The 22486-nt window shown below is 40.9% G+C and overlaps 1 protein-coding gene across 10 annotated transcripts in view; it reads left to right on the top strand.

Annotated features, from left to right (window-relative positions):
* The window catches only part of dnm2a (dynamin 2a), a 54045-nt gene extending 32184 nt beyond the window's left edge, over positions 1-21861 (top strand). Inside the window, exons 10-21 of one of the 10 annotated variants that reach the window (XM_079604994.1) lie at positions 1086-1224; positions 3441-3527; positions 3620-3690; positions 5413-5461; positions 7054-7086; positions 11189-11299; positions 13248-13357; positions 13436-13547; positions 15558-15722; positions 15814-16037; positions 16833-17069; positions 19528-21861. In XM_079604994.1, the coding sequence (XP_079461120.1) occupies positions 1086-1224; positions 3441-3527; positions 3620-3690; positions 5413-5461; positions 7054-7086; positions 11189-11299; positions 13248-13357; positions 13436-13547; positions 15558-15722; positions 15814-16037; positions 16833-17069; positions 19528-19597 (1408 nt within the window). In that variant the 3' untranslated portion in view covers positions 19598-21861. Of the gene's footprint in view, positions 1-1085; positions 1225-3440; positions 3528-3619; positions 3691-5143; positions 5198-5412; positions 5462-6863; positions 6876-7053; positions 7087-11188; positions 11300-13247; positions 13358-13435; positions 13548-15557; positions 15723-15813; positions 16038-16832; positions 17070-19527 lie in introns of all 10 variants that reach the window. The other 9 variants (XM_079604991.1, XM_079604989.1, XM_079604990.1 and 6 more) reach the window with 9 other exon arrangements.
* Positions 21862-22486: the final 625 nt, after the last annotated feature.

The raw sequence follows: 22486 nt of genomic DNA on the forward strand, positions 1-22486 counted from the left end.
GAACCAGTATCCAAGTAATTAGTTCTCAATTTGGACTGTACTGGTTGTGTATGTTGTGTTTTTTGTGTTTTTTGCATGCACAAGTTTTATTTTGTATTGCATTTTGTGTGTGTGTGCGCGCTAAGTCTTGTTTTCGCTTTTTTTTCTCTCATTCCCAGCGTAGACTGCTGATTGGCAGCTCTGAGGGAATATAATTTCTTTGCCGTCGTGCTGTAGATTCAGTCGAATGGTTCTTATTAATTTAATGTGCCATTCTCTCCGCATTGGCTGAAGAATACAGATGTTGAAGAGCTATTAAAGTCAAACATGGAAATTAAAATGAATCTCTCTTTTCTAAATGCATATTATAGGTGTTATTGTGAACAATTCATCCGTGCAATTTTATTGAGCTCGTAATGTTTAATCAAAACTTTCTCTGCCGGCGTATTCAGGTCTTCTCCAGACATTTTAAACCCACCCCTGCCTCCACTATTGAGTGCAACGTCCACATCTCAAAATCCAATCAACCGCCCCGTCCTACATTTTTTTCCTTTTTCCATAATCCGTTTCCCTTTGAAGTAGCAACCGATCTTTTCCTGCATATCATGACAGACATCTGTTTCATCGCAACTTTAACAGAAGTGTCATATAAACCATTGGATTCCAGTATTTCAAAATGTTTAGACCAAAACAACGAATCTTTGAAGGCTGGGTTACTATAGTTTTAATCTATTTAATACTGTTTTTTATATACTGTATTGTAGCATTGGACTTGGTGTGAATATTTGTGCAAATCTTTTAGACGTATCTAGTTGTAGACTTATTTAGACTTGAACAGACTTTACTGCAGGGTATGTATATTGTGCTGCAAAAATACATAACTCATAATTCATGGATGTGAAATCCTGCGACTCCCCCTTTTTGACCCTAATTTTGTATCTGTTAATAGATCAGCAATGATTAATCAACTAAAAGTTTCCTCTCTTTTTATTCTTCTCCTTCTCCATGCTCTCTTCTGCCTTCTTTCTCTCTTTTTTGTCCTCTTTTTAACACCTCCACACTCCTCCTCCCCCCCCTGCCCAACGGCATCACCCTGACCCCCTCAGAACGGGGTTGTTCACCCCTGACCTGGCCTTTGAGACTATAGTGAAAAAGCAGATCCGCAAACTGAAAGAGCCCAGCCTGAAATGTGTGGACCTGGTGGTGTCCGAAGTCACCACCCTCGTCAGGAAAAGTGCCAACAAGGTAACCAGGAGCGCGGATCGAGAAGAGGCAGAGCCCAAAAAAAACTAAAAACTCGTCCTTCCTCCATTTCCACACTGCCGCCCGCCTGCGCTATCAGCTTTCCATCTATATCAAATCAGCCCACGCCCATCGTCTGTCGGGAATGTGTTCATGTCCGAAGGTGGTGTTCTGTTACATAACGAGCCTCACATTTCCATAGTCCCTGTGACTCCAACATATAGCATCCGGATTGCTTGGGATAACGGGGTGTTTCTAAGTTGAATCCGCTTTTTGAGCCCCAGTTCCAGTGTTTATCAGTGGCTCATTGCCTTATCTCGCTCTTTGTTGCTTTAGTAGAACATCAGTTAATCTGAAGCACTGGCTGTAAAAGTAAAAAAAAATAAAAAAACATAGTGACAGACGGTTTGCCAACCACTCCAGACACAAAAAAAGGCTGCTGCTGTTGTCATAGCAACAAAGAACTGGTCACCTGCCATCTTGTGGGCGTAGGAGGAACCGCAGTGCAATACTTGTGTTGATTACGTCTTCCCTCCCCAATGTCTTCTTTTTTTTTCTTTCAATTTTCACTTTTTTCATTTTCTTAAATCTTTTCACTTTTTCACTCTCAGATTTGGAAGAGATTTTTCTCCTCAAAAAGTAAATATTTCCTGCACTTCACAACATATTTTGTTAACATCCAATAATTGTATCACTTAAGATTGATCAGTTTTAAGTACTAGGGATGGGAATCGTGAGGAATTTAGAGATTCTAGTTCCAATTCCATTTTGAATTATTATTTTAATACATTTTAGGAAGCACTAATTTATTTATGATGTACTATATTGTTACATAAACAAATGTAAAAACTATAAATTATAAAAATACTGAGATGTGTATATTTCATACACACTGTCATATGAACAACCAATCAGGAATTAAACTGATTTTATGTCTTTATGTACAACAGGTCCCACTTTATATTAACATAAAATGGGTCTATAAAACACAAAACACAGTTCTTGGTTTATTTCAAGTCTAATTTGACCAAAAATAAGCGCTTGAAGGTAGTCCGTTGTTTACATATGAATATGTAAATTCATATTAACAACTACGGCTGATTCGGTGAGTGAGAGAGTCATTTAAAACCAATGAGTTTGAGATTAATATGGCTAAAAAGTTTTAACAAATCACTAAAACATAATGCCCTTTGCATCAATGGAAGACTGTAACGTGAAACTCGAAAAATTAGAATATGGTGCAAAAGTTCATTTATTTCAGTAATTCAACTTAAAAGGTGAAACTAATATATTATATAGACTCATTACACGCAAAGTGAGATATTTCAAGACTTTATTTGTTATAATTTTGATGAATGTATAATAACTGTTACCAGAACAAAACTTAATCATAGTATTGTAAGTCACGTTACCTTTATTTATATAGCGCTTTATACAGTACAGATAGTTTCAAAGCAGCTTCACAGGGACTAACAGAAAAATAGAGAGAATAGTTCAGTTTATTGACTGTAGAGTTAGTCAATTATAAAATAAGTTCAATTCAACTAGAAGCAGTAGACGACCGTGTCTTTATTCACTTTGAGTCAGTTCAGCGTTGATTCAGTTCAGTTCAATAACAGTGTCGATGTGTCAATTATGAAACAAGTTTAAGTCGATCATTTAAAATCATATCCACGACCAGTTTTCGATTCCCAACCCTAGTAACACCATCCCTTAAATTTGGTTTACTGCACTTCATTTATTCATTCACTGTCTATTCCTAGCTGGGAGTGAATGTTGTCTTACCTGCACAACTTGCTGAAATCCCCAAATCTGCATGCTTGTAGGTGTGAGTGTGCGCATGTGTGCTCTCTCTCTCTCTCTCTCTCTCTCTCTCTCTCTCTCTCTCTCTCTCTCTCTCTCTCTCTCTCTCTCTCTCTCTCTCTCTCTCTCTCTCTCTCTCTCTCTCTCTCTCTCTCTCTCTCTCTCTCTCTCTCTCTCTCTCTCTCTCTCTCTCTCTCTCTCTCTCTCTCTCTCTCTCTCTCTCTGGCACTGATTCTTCTTGTGCACGGTGGCTTAGCTAAAACTAGTCCTCACATCGACCTGTGTTCAAAGGTCTAACTGTGGTTTGCTCCTACCACTTTCACGTCGCAGAACGCGTGTGTGTGTGTTTCAGTAAGTGTGCGTGTGGCCATGTGTACATGCTGTAGCCTGCATCTATCTGGTGTTTTTCCCCACAGCTAGGCTCTTACCCCCGACTGCGAGAAGAAACCGAGAGGATCGTCACCACTTACGTCAGAGAGAGAGAAGGAAAGACCAAGGACCAGGTGCGAGAGCAACGAGAGAAGATCCCCTTTTTATTTTTTTAAGAGTTTTTTATTATTATTATCTCATTGTGCAAAATGATCGTCTTCACCAGGTCCTTCTGCTGATTGACATTGAGCTGTCGTACATCAACACCAACCACGAGGACTTCATTGGATTCGCAAAGTACGTGTAGCATCCAGTTTGGTGAATTCTGGGTTTTATTTCTCACCCCTAACCTTAGCAGCGCTTCAGTCTTGCGTATCCGGACTTTTGACTGTCTGTAAGTCGGGTCGGCGGTGCAGTTTATTTACACTGACGTAGACAGGAAGGGGCCATGTGGCCGAGATGTAAAGCAACCAACCACAATTGACCTTTTCACATGAGTTTATCTGAAACCACATTTACTCCTCAGAGCAAAGCTGAATATAAGCGTCTCAAACAAAACTCTCGCATCTTTTGAAGGTTCAAAGCTACGAACATAGCATTTGCAAATATACAATGCTGGCAAATTTGTTATTTTTTTTGCCTGTAAGTTTGCTCATCATTTAGTTTTTTTATGATTAAATAAATGTTAACATTGAATATTATTACGACATGTAGCCTTCATGGAATTCACAGATATGGTCAGGTTCGTAAACTTTATACGATTTATTTTTCGTAAAAATAAATTAATATTTTATTTAGCAAGAATGCATTAAATTGATCAAAAGTGACAGTAAAGACATTTTATAATGTTAGACATTTCCTATTTCAAATAAATGGTATTCTTTTTATTCATCAAAGAATCCTGAAAAGAAATGATCACAGTTTCAACAAAAATATTGCACAATAACTGTTTTCAACATTGATAATAATAATAATAATAAATGTTTCTTGAGCAGCAGATCAGAGTATAATGATTTCTGAAGGATCATGTCACACTAAAGACTGGAGTAATGATGCTGAGAATTCAGCTTTGGTCACAGAAATAAATTACATTTTAAAATATATTAAAACCGTTGTTTTAAATGTAAATAATATTTCACAATGTTACTGTATTTACTGTACTGTTTATCAAATAACTGCAGCCTTGTTCAAAAACACGAAAAACTTTTTAATGAAAATACTTTTTTTTTTTTTTTTTTTTTTTTTTTGTATTAACTTTTTTAATGGAAGCATCAGTACATTTGACATCCCCAAGCTATATAACCTTCTGTGTGTTGTTCTTGGGGCATTTAAAACATATCGACACTATTAAGATGCAATTTATATATTTTGAAAATGTATATCGATATTTGCAAGATGTTTTTAACCTCTTAAAACATCTTTTGTGCTGCATCTCCTGTGTACTGTCAGTGCAGTGGACTAAAATGATCAGTTTGAGTCCCTCTGCCTGTGCATTATGGATAATGCATTGGATGTAACTTAAGGGCACTAAAATGATTAGTGCATGTCTTTGACCTCTCAGACAGCGAGTGTACAACTCAAGACTTGCATGTGAAATGTCTGCATGCTCAGTTACTGTAGAGCTTTCAAGAATTGAGGCAAAGCTACTCTACAGCATCAAGCCTGTCTGACCCTGCGTGTGTGCCTCCGTGCGCATGTCGTGAGTTTGTCAGGGCGTCTTTGTTAATGGTTCTCATGCCGTCACTTTCAGTCTTGACTTCAGACGGATGGATGACGGTACCATACCAGGGTACACCAACAACAGGTGCGCTAGCGCCCCCCTCAGTCACCAAGCTACATTTAGATAGATGTTAATCAGACCACCCAATCTCCTCTTTTTCTTCCCGTCTTTATCGCTCCCACTCAGAGTGCCAGGGAGGTTTACACAGATATTGTTTTATTGTTGTGCTATTCATACCATACATACTTGCAGCATCCAATCAGTGTGTAATTATTGTTTTCTGTTTCCCCCACCTGCAGCGCCCAGCAAAGAAATATCGTCAACAAGAAGAGGGCCATTCCCAACCAGGTACATTTTTCTCTACTTCCACATGCTCTGGAATCCATTCTGATATCCCTCTATGTTTCCCCACATCCCTCGTTCCAACAGAATCACTCCCACAACCATTCCAGTTAAACACAAAAGGGCCAAACACTAAACCCTGGTGAATCCCTTACAAAGCAACCCTTTTACTTTACCTCATTTGATCGAAAACTGAACAATATGTTTCCCCAAGGCCTCTATAATTTATAAATGTCATCACCTACACTCTTTTGTACAGTGTCCTTACCAGGTGCAACAAAAAGCAACAAGCGATAAAACCTATGGCTTCCATGTAAACCTGCGTTTTTTTGCCTTTACCGACCACAACAAGCAAAATGACTTTTTTTTTTATCGTTGTTGTTGTTAATAGTAATAATAATGTTGTTTAGTTTGAAGTCCTAAAACCTGGAAGTGAGTTATCATTAAGTTTTGGGTAATTAAAAGAATGTTTCATGTTTTGTTCTGCGACATAAATGACGTGCAGTCTAAACAAGTACCTTATTTTACTCAGAAACCAAAAACCCATAGGAAATTTCTGAAGGAAGTCATAGTCTATTAGCCTTCCGGGCTTGTCTACAAACTAACGTCATGACTAAACCGCTAGATTATAAATCTAATTTGGCTGTTATTGTGAAGCATTATGTCACAATTTGTGTTGACAACTTGTCACGTTGCACCTGGTTAGGACAGTGTTCGTATTTGTGTACCGTTTCATTTGAATGAACATTTCTCTGCGCTGAAGAGTAACACAGTTAGAAACATGAAAGAGCCTGAAATGGGCTTTTCATGTATTAAGGTTTCAGTGGAAATGACACAAGCAACTTGAAAGTACGCTGTGTTATTAGACAGGGACATTCCCTTTCATTTCCTCCCCTGCTTTTGAGAAACTGTGCTTTCACTAGCATCACAGCAATACTAGCTGCTAGTAACACTGACGCATGACAAATGAATAATCAGTGCATTGTTTTATTTGTTTCAGTCTTGCCTTAATGTAAAGCAAGCTTCCCCTCTCTGTTTTGAAGTGTAATTCACAATGTGCATGGATCCAGCCGTGACAATGACACGACCTATTAGATAATTCTGATTTGTGGTACTGTCAGTTAATCTAATTGCATGTTACTTTGTTCTGTTGCTCTCTCTCTCTCTTTCTCTTTCTCTCTTTCACCATATGTCTTTCCAACTTTTTGTCTCACTGTAACTCCTTCTCTCTTCTTTGACTCACTCCATCACACTCTTGTCCCTTTCAAACCTTTTCATTTCCATTTGAAAATCATGTCTTTCTAATCTTTCCTCCTGCATTGTCCTCGTTTTCTTGCTTTGTTTCTTGTGTCTCTGCCTCATTTATTCAACCCAAAACTCACCCCCCACCCCCTCCCTATCACTGCAGGGTGAATCACTGGTAAGTACCACGAACCTTCAAGCCACACCCAGTTAGAGGTCATCAGCGCTCATCCAGTCAGGAGAACTGAGGCCGTAACAGGGCAGCCAACGCATAGTTATCAGTGTGGGCGGGATGTCTGTGTGCTGACGTGACGGCCGAGAGTTATAAAGCTGATGGTTTTTCTTTCACTCTGCAGCTAGGTGGCCTGAGAGAAGGCGAAGTCGAGAAGGTATAGTCTGGTGGAAAACCAAAATGGTGGAACCTGGAATATAAATAATTCGTAGTTTGTTTAATTACAGTTACGAGTAATCAGTAACTGACCTCAAATACACCATAAAATGCCCACTGTAATTAGTGGCACCACCTAACATTCGGTAATTCTTGTAATTAAACCAAGAGAACGTTACTAACCATTTATTTAGAGACAAATTCAGTGCACAGTGTTTTAGTTTTTGCATGAAAGAATATTACGGGGAAGGGGGGGTTAACAAGAAAAGCATATATGAGTGAAATGGAGGCCTCGGTTGTCCTGTTGCTGGACGTGAGTCCTGGCGGCCCAGGCTGGGTGAGCAGAGTTTGCCTTGTGGAGAATCGGCCTTTACGTCGCCATGGGCGTATAGTGGGTGGGCGGGGCCATGAAAACATCCAATCATATTAAGGAACCAAACCTGAACCCAAGATAACGTGGTGTGTGTTTGAGTTTTCTTTATGTGGTGTGCATTTTTAATGAATGATTTTTATTTGTTTATTTTTTTTAAGTGTGTTTACCATGAAGAGCTAATCAAAATTATTTTCCATTGAAACATGATTGTTTTCTTCAAACTAGCACTCATCTGATGTAGGACTGGGTTATATTTATATATTTTTTTTTTAACAAAACCTTTTAACAATATTCAATATCATTGCATCCAAACAGCCATTCTTGTCAAGATTCAAAAGTAAACAATAAAAGTCTAATTAAAGCATGAGCATTTTTAATTTGATGAATAATTGAATCAGAGATTTGAAACTATTTAATAAAATTGGCAGTTTGAACTGATTCCCTGAGATGAATTGAAATAACCAGCTCAATGTAAAAAAGACAAGTTAAGCCCTTAGGAAACTTAAAGGGATAGTTCACCCAAAAATGAAATTCTGTCATCATTTACTCACCCTCGTGTTGTTCCAAACCAGTGTCGTTCTTCTGTTGAACACAAAAGAAGATATCTTTGGTAACCAAAGAGTTGATGAACCCATTGACCTCCCATATTCTTCAAAATATCTTCTTTTGTGTACAACAGAAGAAAGAAACTCGTACAGGTTTGAAACAACTTGATGGCGAGTAAATGATGACAGAATTTTCATTTTTGGGTGAACTAAAATAAAAGTGCTTAATTTTATACCTCAATAATATATTGTCCAGCCCTACTGTAAAATCTGGTTAATATTTAGTTTTCTCCCCTTGGTGTGCCAGCAATGGCCAGAATGTGGCAGTACCGAGTTTCTTTTACTAATCAGTCTACTCTCGTTCACAACATTAACTGCTCAGCCTTAGAGAAATCCTTTTTGGGGCAAAGTTAATTAGGGGATTTCTGTTGGGATAATTAACATTCGCCTCTCACAGGTAATCATCTAATCATCTCATCTTTAATTCAAAAATCACCCCTTCTATCAACAGATTCCTGCTTAAGACAGCTGATCATATTTTTCCAACCCTTTTATGAACTGTTGATAATTACACACTTTACATAATATCAGGATTAATCAGTGTAAGCTAGAGAGACGGCAGTCAGAATGTGCGACGTCGAGGAGCAGAGAGATCCAAACACTAACGGAAAATAGGGCCATGCTCTCGTTTCTTCCAGTTGTGGGCGGCAAGCGGAAATTGGATCCATGTTCGAGAATACAGAGCCCGAGTCAGGCTCTGACCGCAGATATTTGCTGGATTTCTGTCTAATGAAAAGATATTCGAGAGCGTTTTTGTGGTCATTTGCTCGGTGCGTTCCTATCACGAGAGGCCCGAGCCGTACCGTCCTGGTGTTTTTTTCTCACCTTATCAATCTCTTCTGTCTTTTTTTCCACTCTTAGAGATGGTTATCAGGTTTCTAGGTTTGAGAAAGTCGATGGCATTTCCCCACCAAGGCAAACAATCTATAGAGTCCGTGCCATTAGTTTTATGTCTGTGTTGTTTCTGTTGGCGCTCTCTGACTAACTCAAACCCTCTCTTCTTAGTTTCACTCCGACTTTACAGAGAACAAAGCAAAATGGAAAGGGAGAAAAGGGATGGCATCTTAGAAATGCTTGTGGCAGATATGCATTTCCGTTATGAGATAAGTTTAATGTCATTGATGCCGTGTGGTATTACGTAGTAAAGATGTAGTACCAGGACGGAACTAGAATGTGCATTAAGATCGTAAATAAGATTAATTTTGATCCCACTATCCTTGACTTCCGGATACCTTTTAACCCTCAAAAAATAACATTGAAATCCCGCTGAAAGCCCTTCCCCTCCCTTTTTAAACTGACTGTTTTCTTAACTAACATTTTTACATTCCCTTCCTACACTCCTGTGCCTTCTCTTAGCAAACAGCCTCTGGTTACCAGTATGACCGATGTCTTCTCACTATTCCTCCCTGTTCAGTAGATTTTCACACTTGAGTGTACGTCTTTCTCCATTTAACACCACTAACGCTGCTTGTTTACCACTGTGTAGGTTAGCTTTTACTCACCAATTTGACCCTAACATACCGCTGTCGACCTCTGACCTCCGTTCCTCTGGCCGGCCAGTCGGTCTGGATGGCATCTGCCGTCACTTTTCCACATTGCTTTTGAAAGCAGGCAAAAAACAAAACAAAAAAAAAGCGACAAGCACAACAAAGTTTTTCCTTTGTACTTTTATTGTTGCTCTATTTCAAGACTTCAAGACACTCCCCAGTGGTTTTGTTAGTGTTTATTCAGGGTTTCTAGAGCGTTTCTTTTGTGACTAAGCTTTAATTGCTGCCTTATGTTCAGACTCCATGCAGTTTAACGCTAGATCCTGTGGTTCCCAACTGGTGAGTCGCAACCTAAACATCGCAGGTTTGAGAAAAATGCAATAAACATATGATTGTGCATATCGACAGGCCCAGTCACAACAGGGTTATTATAGTTAACTAAATCCACGCGATCGGGAGCTTCGCTTGAGGGCGAAAGATTTCCCCACGTAGATTTCTCTCATGGTCAAGTTAGCCAATGTGGCAAATTCAGAAAGCTGCTTGTTTGAAAGGCTTTTGTACAAGTTCTGCTTCATACATCGCTACACAATTGACCTTTAGCCGGTTAAATCTCAATGAAATTTCGCCAATTTGGCCACACCTTAAAGGGGTGGTATAATGCCCTTTTCACAAGATGTAAAATAAGTATTTTATGTCTCCAGAGTGTGTATGTGATGTTTGAGCTCAAAATAGCCCACAGATATTAACAGATATATGTTAAAATCGTCACTTTTTGAGGGTGAGCAAAAACGCACCATTTTATGTCTGTCCCTTTAAATGCAAATGAGCTGCTGCTCCCGACACAGGGGGCGGAGCTTCAAGAGCTCGTGTCCTTTTACCCAGACATGCACTGAACATTTCAAAAACGTTTAGCCTTTTATGTTCAAACCGGAGTTAGACAATGATGGAGAGACTCAAGAAGAAGTGACAACATGTAGAAGCAACAGGACATTCTGAACTGAGTTGATGAATTTATGTAGCTTATGTGTAGTTATCTTCTAGTCATTGATTAGCATATTCTGTCTTGAATAATCTATAAATCGTGTCCCGGGGGTGGGGTTTATGTAAATTTTAGGGTTGCTAATGTCACTAACCCGGGAGAAATGTCGTGTAGTCCATACCAGTCGTTTGTTGAAGTCCTTAAAAATCAATTTCTTTAAAACCAAATATCTTCCTTTGCTTTGAACTTCGAGCGTTGTAACTTTTCAGATGTTGTTTATGCTCAAACAGCAACAATACACACTAACTAAAGTTAGAAAAGTGAAATCATACTCAACCACCCCTTTAATGTTGCTAAACCAGTTGAGAACCACGACTGTAATGTACAAAGCAGCTTTATTTAGTTATTCAGGTTAGTCGTTAGAAGTGATGACAACAAGAAACGTTTTGGCAGGGTACCAGAAAATATCTCCTCAGCAGGTAAGTGTCGAAGCTTTGCACAATAGGGTTTTTAGGTTTGTTCACCATAGGGCACAAGCTTCCAGAACAAAGACTGTTGAATATATATATACAAGTGTGTGGAATGGATCTCATGAATGTTTCCCCACCCTTGTGGCATGCCCTACACCCACCCCCCCTTCCCGCCCTCCTGTCCCACAGGTGATCCGTAAAGGCTGGCTAACCCTCAACATCAGCATCATGAAGGGCGGCTCCAAGGAGTACTGGTTCGTCTTGTCGGCCGAATCGGTGTCCTGGTACAAGGACGAGGAGGTGAGATTCATCTGTTCTTCATTTCTCTTTCACAGTCCCTCCCCCTCTCGAACTAGCGCCACTCAAGTTGTGTGTTTGAAATGAGTGCAACGTTGAAACGTTGGCTCGACTGGTGGAACATGGTGCTGGTAACGTCAACGCCATGGTTTTCATTCCTAGGGAGCGCATGCATATCTCAATGTATACTGTAAGTTGCTTTTGGGATACAAGCATCTGCCAAATGCATTAATGTACACGTCTTACTTTAGTCCCTAAGAGAGTTTGTGTATTCGTAAAAATCCCCCCCCCCCTCCCCCCGTCCAGCGGCGAATGGTAGAGTCCTTGTTGCTCGAGGCGCGGGTGTGTGTGTCCCTGCCCAGCCTAACCAATGTGCGGACTACTGTTCAGCTGCAGCATGATGAACAGGTAGTCTGAACACTGGGCAGGCGGGGGGGAGGCAAGAGGGCGGCTGGACCGCAGGTCACTGCCCCGAGGACCGCACACGACTGCAAAGGAGAGTAAACAGTTCAGACAGGCTCACTGATAAACCCGTCGAGAACATGTTCAGGTCACTGCTTATTTCAAATAAAGCGGTACAAAGTAAAGTAAAAGAAAGTTGTTATATAATCATTAGGATAACTTTTTCTTAATCATTTCAACAGCAATTTTTCATCATCAAAATCCCTAAAATCTCATTCCCATTATAGTAATGTGAACAGAAATATTGATATTAAGTATAATACAGTAAAAGGATCGTGAGTAACAAGAGAATTAGAATCATTGCAAATAATGGGAAGTAAAAAAAAAAAAAAATCTAAGTTAAAATACCCGAACATAATACAATATTGATGTTTTATTTCTCATGAAACTAATGGCGCATTGAAACAGGTTTAATTTTTAATGCAAAAATATAATATCCTTTGATTTTGGGGTGAAATGTGACCTTATATTCGTACATTCGAGTTAATGAAGGCACACAAAGAATCAAGTAATTCAAACTGGCCCACATATTCACAAGAAATTCTATTAAATATATTATGAATCTAAAATATGATGAAACCGGTCAGAATAACATATCCCAGCATTACTTCTTGATAATCTTTACATTACGAATTTATTTAAAACGCGTATTCGGTATACTCACTAGTCCACTTGGTGCGTGGCAAATGTATATTCCAGGCCTCTGCAGTTTCTTCCAGAGAAATCCGGACCGTTCTTCCATCATGGCTCTTTGCTCACAATCTGAACCGCACACAGTCGGCGGTTTTCCGCTCTTTACCGTCCTTTTACGAGAAACACGGAGAAATGTTCCTTTAGCGGTGGCTTCCGAAGCGAAGAGAAAGCAGTAAATGGAGAAAGGAGAGACGAAGAGCGGGACGCAAGTAAAAAAAGGGACGAAAGGGGAGGCAAAGTGACGTGGCAAGCGCACTGAAATGTTCCAGCCGGGATCCGACTTTGGAATTTGCAGGAAATCGTACTGGGTTACTGTGTGTGTGTGTGTGTGTGTGTGTGTGTGTGTGTGTGTGTGTGTGTGTGTGTGTGTGTGTGTGTGTGTGTGTGTGTGTGTGTGTGTGTGTGTGTGTGTGTGTGTGTTGGGGGCAGGGAAGTGTTCCTCTGAGTGATGTAACTGTTGGGGCCGTAGCTTTGCAGACATAAACGTTTCCAGATGCTGCTTCTCAACGCAACAGAACGAGTTGGCAGCGTTAGTCCTCATCCAGACTCCTCCTCTTCTCTTTCTTTTCTCTCTCTCTCTCTCTGTCTCACATCCCCCTCTCTTGCTTGGCAACCTGGTGGTCCTTTAAAGGGACAGTTCCCTCTATAAATGAAAAATCCGGTCATCATTCACTCCCCGTCATTTTTGTTGCCGTTGATCACGAGAGAAGAATCTTCCCGCAGAACTTTTCTATGCAGCCATGCACTGTGAAGTTCTTTACACGATTGTTCTTCCTCTCTCGTTTCACTCTAATAGGAAAAGGAGAAGAAATACATGCTCCCTCTGGACAACCTGAAGCTCCGAGACGTGGAGAAAGGCTTCATGTCCAATAAGCACATTTTTGCTATCTTCAACACTGAGCAAAGGTCAGGGCCGACTGCTCTCTCTATGTTTGTGTTTGCGTTGGGTGTTCGGTGACTTCATGTGTTCGATCCCCCTTGCAGGAACGTGTATAAGGACTTGCGTCAGATCGAGCTGGCCTGTGACACGCAGGAGGACATGGATAGCTGGAAAGCATCTTTTCTCAGAGCGGGCGTTTACCCTGAGAAAGATCAGGTACACGTTACATTTGAACATCAGAAACGCTTTGAACAACTCAGAACGTTGTTCTGAGAAAGGCATATAGTTCATCATAACAGCGTAATATACATCATACACCCGCCATATTGCTAAATCTACCTGATTTTTCATATCGACAGAAAAATATACTGGGATAACCTGGCATCTCTCGAGACTCCCCTGCTAGTTCACTGTTAATGATTTGCTAAAGCCCGTCGGCACGTTGACCTGATTGGTTACATGGTAGTTTGCGACGTCAGAAACACCAGCGATTTCAAACCGCGTTTTTGAGACTGTCTTTGGTTCACTGCCGTTTTAAGGAGAAAATACTCTGCAGTGGTGTTGACTTATGAATATGCACATGGTTTGTCTTAAAGCATATTAAAAACACCACATAGACATAAAAAACAACATTAAAAGCTGGATTTTCACCACAGGGGGATGCATTTTCAGACATTTAGGTGTGGATGAGCAACTTTTGGAAAGCTTTTGAAAACACTAGTGTGGACAGGGGAGCATTTTGAAACGAAAACGCCGTTTTCAAGTGTGTTCGCATTAAAGGGTTAGTTCACCCAACAAATGAAAGTTCTGTCAGTAATTACTCGCCCTCATGTTGTTCCAACTCCGTAAGTCTTTCGTTCATCTTTGGAACACAAATTAAGATATTTTTTATTAAATCTGAGAGCTGGATCACTCCTCCATTGGCTTCTATGTCATTGAAACAGTGAGCCAACGTGTGACGTACAACCCAGAAGCGCTGCGCTGTTACTCTACGTGAAAGTATTCTCTTCGCTTGATAAACATATGGTTGAGCCACTGTAGTCTCTTGGACTATTTTAAACATTGTCTTTACTAACTTTCTGGGCCGGCAAGTTTCAATTACAATAGAAGCCTATGGAGGAGTGAGACAGCTCTCAGATTTCATCAAAAATATCTTAATTTGTGTTCCGAAGATGAACGAAAGTCTTATGGGGTTGGAACAACATGAGGGTGAGGAATTACTGACAGAATTTACATTTTTGGGTGAACTAACCCTTTAATGTTTTTTTTTCCAGCTGATGAACGAAAAAAACATTGACAGCCAATCAGAATCCATCCTGCTTTAAAGACTTCAACCATTTAAAGTGGCAGATGACAAAACTATAGCACACGCTTAGAATAAACAGTATGTTTTGGTGCATTGGTGCGGACACTAATATAGTAATCGTTAGAGTTATCTTTATAGATGTTGTTCTTGGTGTAAATGGGCCTTCAGTACATCAGCAACTTCTTGTGTATTCTAAAATCTTTTAGAACATTTTAGCAATCACATCTTTCACCACAATCACCTTTTTATGCAGCTTTAACATGGGCACACACATCAGTCGTGTTTTCTAGTATCATATTTTCTAGTGTCATGGTCTTGGTTAGGTTAGTAGAGGCTATTACAATTTGATGAAAGATAAAAGAAAACTTTATTCTTAAGAAAGTGCGCACTAATGCATTGACCACAATAAGAAATACATTTATTAAAGCTACACTGTGTAATTTTTTTAAGTTGATTCTTAGCAAAAAAATACTTTATACATTAATGAGCACATATAATTTTGAAAGAACAATTACTTCTACCAACTCATCAAGTATTCTCGTAAGCGTAGAATCAGTCATATATAATACATACGGGTGAGCTGCTCGAATGGCGGCAGCCATGTTGCGCCTCCATCTTGAAAATACATTAGCCAAAGAGGGACACACCTGGAAATTGAAGCTTCGCCTTTCGCGTTTTTACACTCAGTGACGAATGCGAGGGGGAGATTACTCGCGACTGCCGGCAGATTTGAAGTAATACGGCAACGCCCTTAAAACGCCCTCGGGATGGGAGGGGCTAGAAAGTAATATTCAGTTGGTAGTCATATATAATTTCACCGCTAGATGGGAGTAATTCCTACACAGTGTAGCTTTAAGGATATAGGTCAATTTGAATGTCATGTTGTCTTTAAAATGCATTAATTCATTGTGTGTGTGTAGGTGGATACAGAAGATGCCGCCCCAGCCGACACCTTCTCCATGGACCCTCAGCTGGAGAGGCAGGTGGAGACCATCCGAAACCTGGTGGACTCCTACATTGGCATCGTCAACAAGACCATCCGAGACCTCATGCCCAAGACTATTATGCATCTCATGATCAACAGCGTGAGTACTCGACAGTTTGTGTTGCAAGCATATTGAAACGCATTGATTCGAATGTATTGCAAACCTCCTTCTCTTGTGTTTCTTTCCCCAGGCTAAAGACTTCATCCATTCAGAGCTGCTGGCGTACCTGTACTCCTCAGGAGATCAGAACAGTCTGATGGAGGAGTCTGCTGAACAGGCCCAGCGCAGAGACGAGATGCTGCGAATGTACCATGCCATCAAAGAGGCGCTCAGCATCATCGGAGACATCAGCACCAGCACCGTGTCCACCCCCGTGCCTCCGCCCGTCAACGACAGCTGGGTGCCGGAGTCCAGGTCAGAACATGAACAACATGCCTTTAGCTGGGAAGGAATTAGATTCCCATTGTGGTTTTCTACGTTCAGGCTGGAATTCTAGTATACAGTATAGACTGTATACTGCCTACTGTTTATAAAAATAGTATGTAAAACAGTAGGCGTTAATCCACAAATGTTTCATTTATTAGTCCTTTTTGTGCGCAGTATGCATACTAAATGGGGGATAAGTTCACCTAAAATGTAAAATTCTGTCATTTACTCATCCTCATGTCGTTCCAAGCCTGAGACTTTCTTCTTCTGTAAAACATAAAATATAAAATAAACATAATAAATTGTATTATAAACATAATAAACATAAAATAAGAAGAGACCAAAACCCTTATAGACCTAAAAGCCTTATATGGACAAATATAGTCTCTTATATGGAGAAATGATTCTGGATCAATTGCAATTTTTACCGAATGCATCGCGATTCTCTTTCGAATCGATTCTGAGCTGCGCTCTTCTTTGTGAGCATTTGAGCTTGCGGTTCAAAACTAGCCTAGAGCGCCATCTGCTGTTCAAAACTAAGCTCAAATCGATTCGAGAGAGAATGACGATGCATTCGGAAAAAATAGGAATCGATCCATGAATCGCGATGCATCGATTTATTGTGTCATGAAGTATGTGTTGTTTTTTTTTTTTCAGAAATACGTTTTGTATAGAGATTTGGAACGATGTAGATGAGTAAATAAAAGTTAAATTTTGGGGTGAACTATCCTCTTTAGAGTATGGTCCTTCATTCTAAATGTCTTCTTTTCCTGTCCTGTGTAGCCCCACCCCCCAGCGCAGACCGCCTACATCGGCCCCGCCCCCCAGCAGGCCTCCAGCAGTGAGAGGTCCAACACCAGGCCCGCCCACTCTTAACCCCATCCCTGCCTATGTAGCCCCGCCCATTCCCTCTCGGCCAGGACAGCCCATGAATGCCTTCGGTAACAGCAGCCTGGATCCTTTCAGTGCCCCTCCTCAGATCCCGTCCCGCCCCGCCCGTATCCCTCCGGGCATCCCCAGGTAAGACCGTTCACCTCCATGGAGATATGTGTGTCCTCGCGTGTGTGTGTGTGTGAGAACGAGCATCTGGTGTCTGAAGCTCAGAAGAGTGCACGTTTGTTGAAAAACTCAAGAAGCCTTGGTTTGTCAAGGTTTGAGTGATGTCCTCTTTCTTCAGCTCTCATTCTTCTCTCACTAACAGTTGCATTCTCTCCTGTCTCTCTGAATTTCTTCCTCAGCATATTCTTACTTAACCTTCTAGTGTTTTTATTTTCCTCTTTTGATCTCATTTCCTCTTTTTTTTTCTTTAGAGGTTCTTCTCATCTCTACTCATCTAGACTCTTTTCATCTCTTCTTTTCTAGTCTCATCTAGCCTTGGCTCTCCTAATCACTTCTGTTCTCATTTTTTCTACTTTAATTTTTTCTACTCTTCTTTTCTCTTCTCGTCTAATTTGTTCTTGTGCTTTCTCACTTTTTTCTCATCTGGCATTTACTAATCCCATCTGTCCTCAACTTCATCTCCTCTCATCTAGTCTCATCTCCTCTCATCTAGTCTCATCTCTCCTCTCATCTAGTCTCATCTCTCCTCTCATCTAGTCTCATCTCCTCTCATCTAGTCTCATCTCTCCTCTCATCTAGTCTCATCTCCTCTCATCTAGTCTCATCTCCTCTCATCTAGTCTCATCTCCTCTCATCTAGTCTCATCTCCTCTCATCTAGTCTCATCTCCTCTCATCTAGTCTCATCTCCTCTCTTCTAGTCTCATCTCCTCTCATCTAGTCTCATCTCCTCTCATCTAGTCTCATCTCCTCTCATCTAGTCTCATCTCTCCTCTCATCTAGTCTCATCTCTCCTCTCATCTAGTCTCATCTCTCCTCTCATCTAGTCTCATCTCCTCTCATCTCCTCTCATCTAGTCTCATCTCCTCTCATCTAGTCTCATCTCCTCTCATCTAGTCTCATCTCCTCTCATCTAGTCTCATCTCCTCTCATCTAGTCTCATCTCTCCTCTCATCTAGTCTCATCTCCTCTCATCTAGTCTCATCTCCTCTCATCTAGTCTCATCTCCTCTCATCTAGTCTCATCTCCTCTCATCTAGTCTCATCTCCTCTCATCTCCTCTCATCTAGTCTCATCTCCTCTCATCTAGTCTCATCTCCTCTCATCTAGTCTCATCTCCTCTCATCTAGTCTCATCTCCTCTCATCTAGTCTCATCTCCTCTCTTCTAGTCTCATCTCCTCTCATCTAGTCTCATCTCCTCTCATCTAGTCTCATCTCCTCTCATCTAGTCTCATCTCTCCTCTCATCTAGTCTCATCTCCTCTCATCTAGTCTCATCTAGTCTCATCTTCTCTCATCTAGTCTCATCTCTCCTCTCATCTAGTCTCATCTCCTCTCTTCTAGTCTCATCTCCTCTCCTCTCATCTAGTCTCATCTCCTCTCATCTAGTCTTATTTCCTCTAATCTCCTCTCTTCTAGTCTCATCTCCTCTCATCTAGTCTCATCTCCTCTCATCTAGTCTCATCTCCTCTCTTCTAGTCTCATCTCCTCTCATCTCTAGTCTCATCTCCTCTCTTCTAGTCTCATCTCCTCTCTTCTAGTCTCATCTCCTCTCTTCTAGTCTCATCTCCTCTCTTCTAGTCTCATCTCCTCTCTTCTAGTCTCATCTAGTCTCATCTCCTCTCATCTCTAGTCTCATCTCCTCTCATCTAGTCTCATCTCCTCTCATCTCTAGTCTCATCTCCTCTCATCTAGTCTCATCTCCTCTCATCTAGTCTCATCTCCTCTCATCTAGTCTCATCTCCTCTCATCTAGTCTCATCTCCTCTCATCTCATCTCCTCTCATCTAGTCTCATCTCATCTCCTCTCATCTAGTCTCATCTCATCTCCTCTCATCTAGTCTCATCTCCTCTCATCTAGTCTCATCTCATCTAGTCTCATCTCCTCTCATCTAGTCTCATCTAGTCTCATCTCATCTCCTCTCATCTAGTCTCATCTCCTCTCATCTAGTCTCATCTCATCTAGTCTCATCTCCTCTCATCTAGTCTCATCTCCTCTCATCTAGTCTCATCTCCTCTCTTCTTGTCTCATCTCCTCTCATCTAGTCTCATCTCCTCTCATCTAGTCTCATCTCCTCTCATCTAGTCTCCTCTCTTCTAGTCTCATCTCCTCTCTTCTAGTCTCATCTCCTCTCTTCTAGTCTCATCTCCTCTCTTCTAGTCTCATCTCCTCTCTTCTAGTCTCATCTCCTCTCATCTAGTCTCATCTCCTCTCATCTAGTCTCATCTCCTCTCATCTAGTCTTATCTCCTCTCATCTTGTCTCATCTCCTCTCATCTCCTCTCATCTAGTCTCATCTCCTCTGTCTGTCCTCATCCCTTCTCGTATGGCCTCGTCCAATTCCTTATCCCTTCTCCTCAATCATTTCCCTGTGGTTGTGGGTATGTCTCACCTCTGTTTCTCACTCTTTTCTCCTCCTGCAGCAGAAGACCCCCTGGCGCTCCCAACCGGCCCACCATTATCCGGCCCGCTGAGCCCTCCCTGCTAGACTAGACCCGTGCGCTGGGCAACATAGTGTGCTCGGGCTGAGGGAAGGGCTGGAGAGCTGCACTGAAACGTGCATGCGTGTCTACACAAACAGCCTGACCAATAGACCTTAATAATCCACTCAAACTGTCCTCTGATCAGCGCTGCTAATCACATCCCTACCTTTAAATCCCAGAGGTCTAAATTAAGCACATAACTATTAAAAAAAAGAAAGATTATTATTGTTGTTATTTTGTTGAAATATATAGAGTGACTTAAAGGGTGTAGTGGCCTCCAACTTTCAGTCATTTTATCACTCACATAGGTCAGGTGACCACCAGGGGGTATCCTACTCAACTTTTGTAGACGAACCAACATTAGACGACTCATGCCTCCTCACTGACTAGTGGCTTAATGTGGGATAAGATGTACACAAGCACTGTGCAAGCTAGTTGCTGTTAAACTAGCCTGCCGTCTTCCTGTTCTTGGGGGAACTGAAGGGTGGTTAAAGACCTCTTTCTTGTTATAGACTCTTCTTCATGTGTTTTTTGATTTCATTCTGTGTTTTCTTGACTCTTAACTTGATATCCTGAAATAAGACACAATGACCGTTACCATTATACTGTGGGATTCATTTTGACCCGATTTCATTCGTCTTTCATGTTCAATTGGCGTTATTACGTTTCTGGTGTTGTGCCGAATTCTTTGACCCACCAAATTATGTGACCCTAGTAGGCGCTGTATTGCGATAATCCGACCTACTCCTAATCCCAATCCTAACCCTACCGTCACTACAGCGCCTACTAGGGTCACAGAATTCGGTGGGTCACAGAATTCAAGCACTACTCCGGCACCTAGTACCAAGCGACTGTTCATTTTGAATCCATAGCGGCTAACCAACAAGTACACATTGCATATTTGGTGTCAAACCTCAACATCCTCTTTCTGTTGTGTCGGGGGAAAATTTGGTTCTTAAAAAGCACTTGTAGTTTCATGGACGGGAATTTTTTAAATAGCTGGAGGAGGCGCGATTTGTATGCGAATTTCTGTAATGTTCTGTTTATAGAAATAATAATTTGTGTATATGCATGTAATCCTGGGAAGCACGGTAACCACTTGGCGACGGGCCGACCCGTCAGCGCTCTGTAAGATAGTGTCTCAGGTAACATCCGACTCCAAATCTGGTAGCTTAGTGTTTTGATCATTGTAACTTAAATTAATCTGCAAGGCTTTATGGGGCGCTTTTATTTGGCTTGGAATAACGAGGGTCGGGGGAGTGGGATTTATGAGCGGGAAAAAGTGGGAGTGCACTCAAACAAGGGGTCTCTGAACATGGTACATGCAGGTGTATTTGGGGTCGTGAGGCGTTTGCTATATGGAAGCAGTCCGTTCAAACTTGACACACATGCAGGGAACTTTCTGGCAGTAAGACGGTGAAACAAAGGCTTTCATGTAGACATCATAGTCGATGTACTAACACCTATTTCTGAGTGTATTATTTATAACCTGTCTTCGTGTTAATTGGCTTTTTTCACAAACTGTTTGCTTCGGTGTAGAACGACAGATATTCTTTGCTATCGACAGATTTGTGCCCTGTCGGTTGCGGTAATAACAGTTGAACACAATTCGGAGTGAAAGCGGTCCAGCTGGTTTCCTATTGATCCGGATTTGATTGCAGAATGTTTGCTTTTATTGATGTGCGCGCAGGGAAATGGGCCACGACAAATTCTGTTTTCTTGATTAACTTGAGGATAAGAATGGGGATTTGGTGCAAGCGACTTTGATTTCAGCACAATATGTCTGTACATAATCGAAGGCTTTGAGTCGGACATGAGGTGAAACTTACAAAATTAGCTGTGGATTTCAATACCAAATGCTCTTTTGAGTCACTCCTGTATGTTATGGCTACAGTGATGGCAACCAACGCTCTTTCTTCACAATCCAGTCAATTCAAGGCTTTTTAAATTGTATGCAGCTTTATCTTTTCCAAATTCAAATGACTTTAGCATCTGTTAAGAACTGGATAAAGCCCAAATCACTGCAGCCGTAACTTTCCTGTGGTCTTTAAGGTTATGGTGACCCAATCCCTGTCTCTCCCTCTAATAATTCTGTCCTTTTGTATGGAGTGAGGGACTGAGGACATATTTAACGACCTTTTTTTTATGCTTTTGGAATAACAAATTGTCAAGTGCCTGTGTAGCAATTTAAAGTGGACTTGGAGCAAAATGCACAATGAGAATTGGAAGTGAGATAATAAAAGGTGTTGTGTATAATAAAGATCTGGTGCTCTGGTGGTCGGTGTTTCCTTGTGTCACGTCTCCTCACTGTCTCTTTGATTTACCATGACATGTCTGTCCCAGCATGCATCTCTTCCTCTTTGTGTTCTCATTGAAATAAATCAAATGTAACCAGTGTAGTGAGATGATACGCTCTGTTGGTGTAACCCAGTGTTTTTCAATCCTGTTTCAGGAGACTCCCAGCAGCACTGCACGTTTTAGGGTGTCTCAGTCTATGACCGCGTCCCAAATTACATACTCTGGAGTTGGTACTTCTTTTGAATAAGTACATGTTGTGTATAGAAACTAATGTTAAGAGTGTTAACGCAATAACCAATCAGAAGTGTTTTAAGTTAGTCAGTGGAACATCTACTCAATACCTCCAAAACTCATTGGTTTAAAATCAAATCGTGAGGTTCCAACTGATACCCACACCTAGTGAGAAAGTCCATACTTTTACTTGTCTGAGCATATTGTTTATTCATACAGTAGCATCATGATACAGCACTAGCCTCGAGTACCTTATTTCTTTTATAAAACGGTTACCACACAATGCACATTTTAAAAGATTAGTTCGCTTTCAAAACATTTTTTGCTGATAATTTACTCACCCTGATGTCATCCAAGATATCCTTTCTTT

The sequence above is a fragment of the Phoxinus phoxinus genome, assembly GCF_949152265.1.
Source record: "Phoxinus phoxinus genome assembly, chromosome: 1".
In the NCBI taxonomy this organism is placed as follows: Eukaryota; Metazoa; Chordata; class Actinopteri; order Cypriniformes; family Leuciscidae; genus Phoxinus; species Phoxinus phoxinus.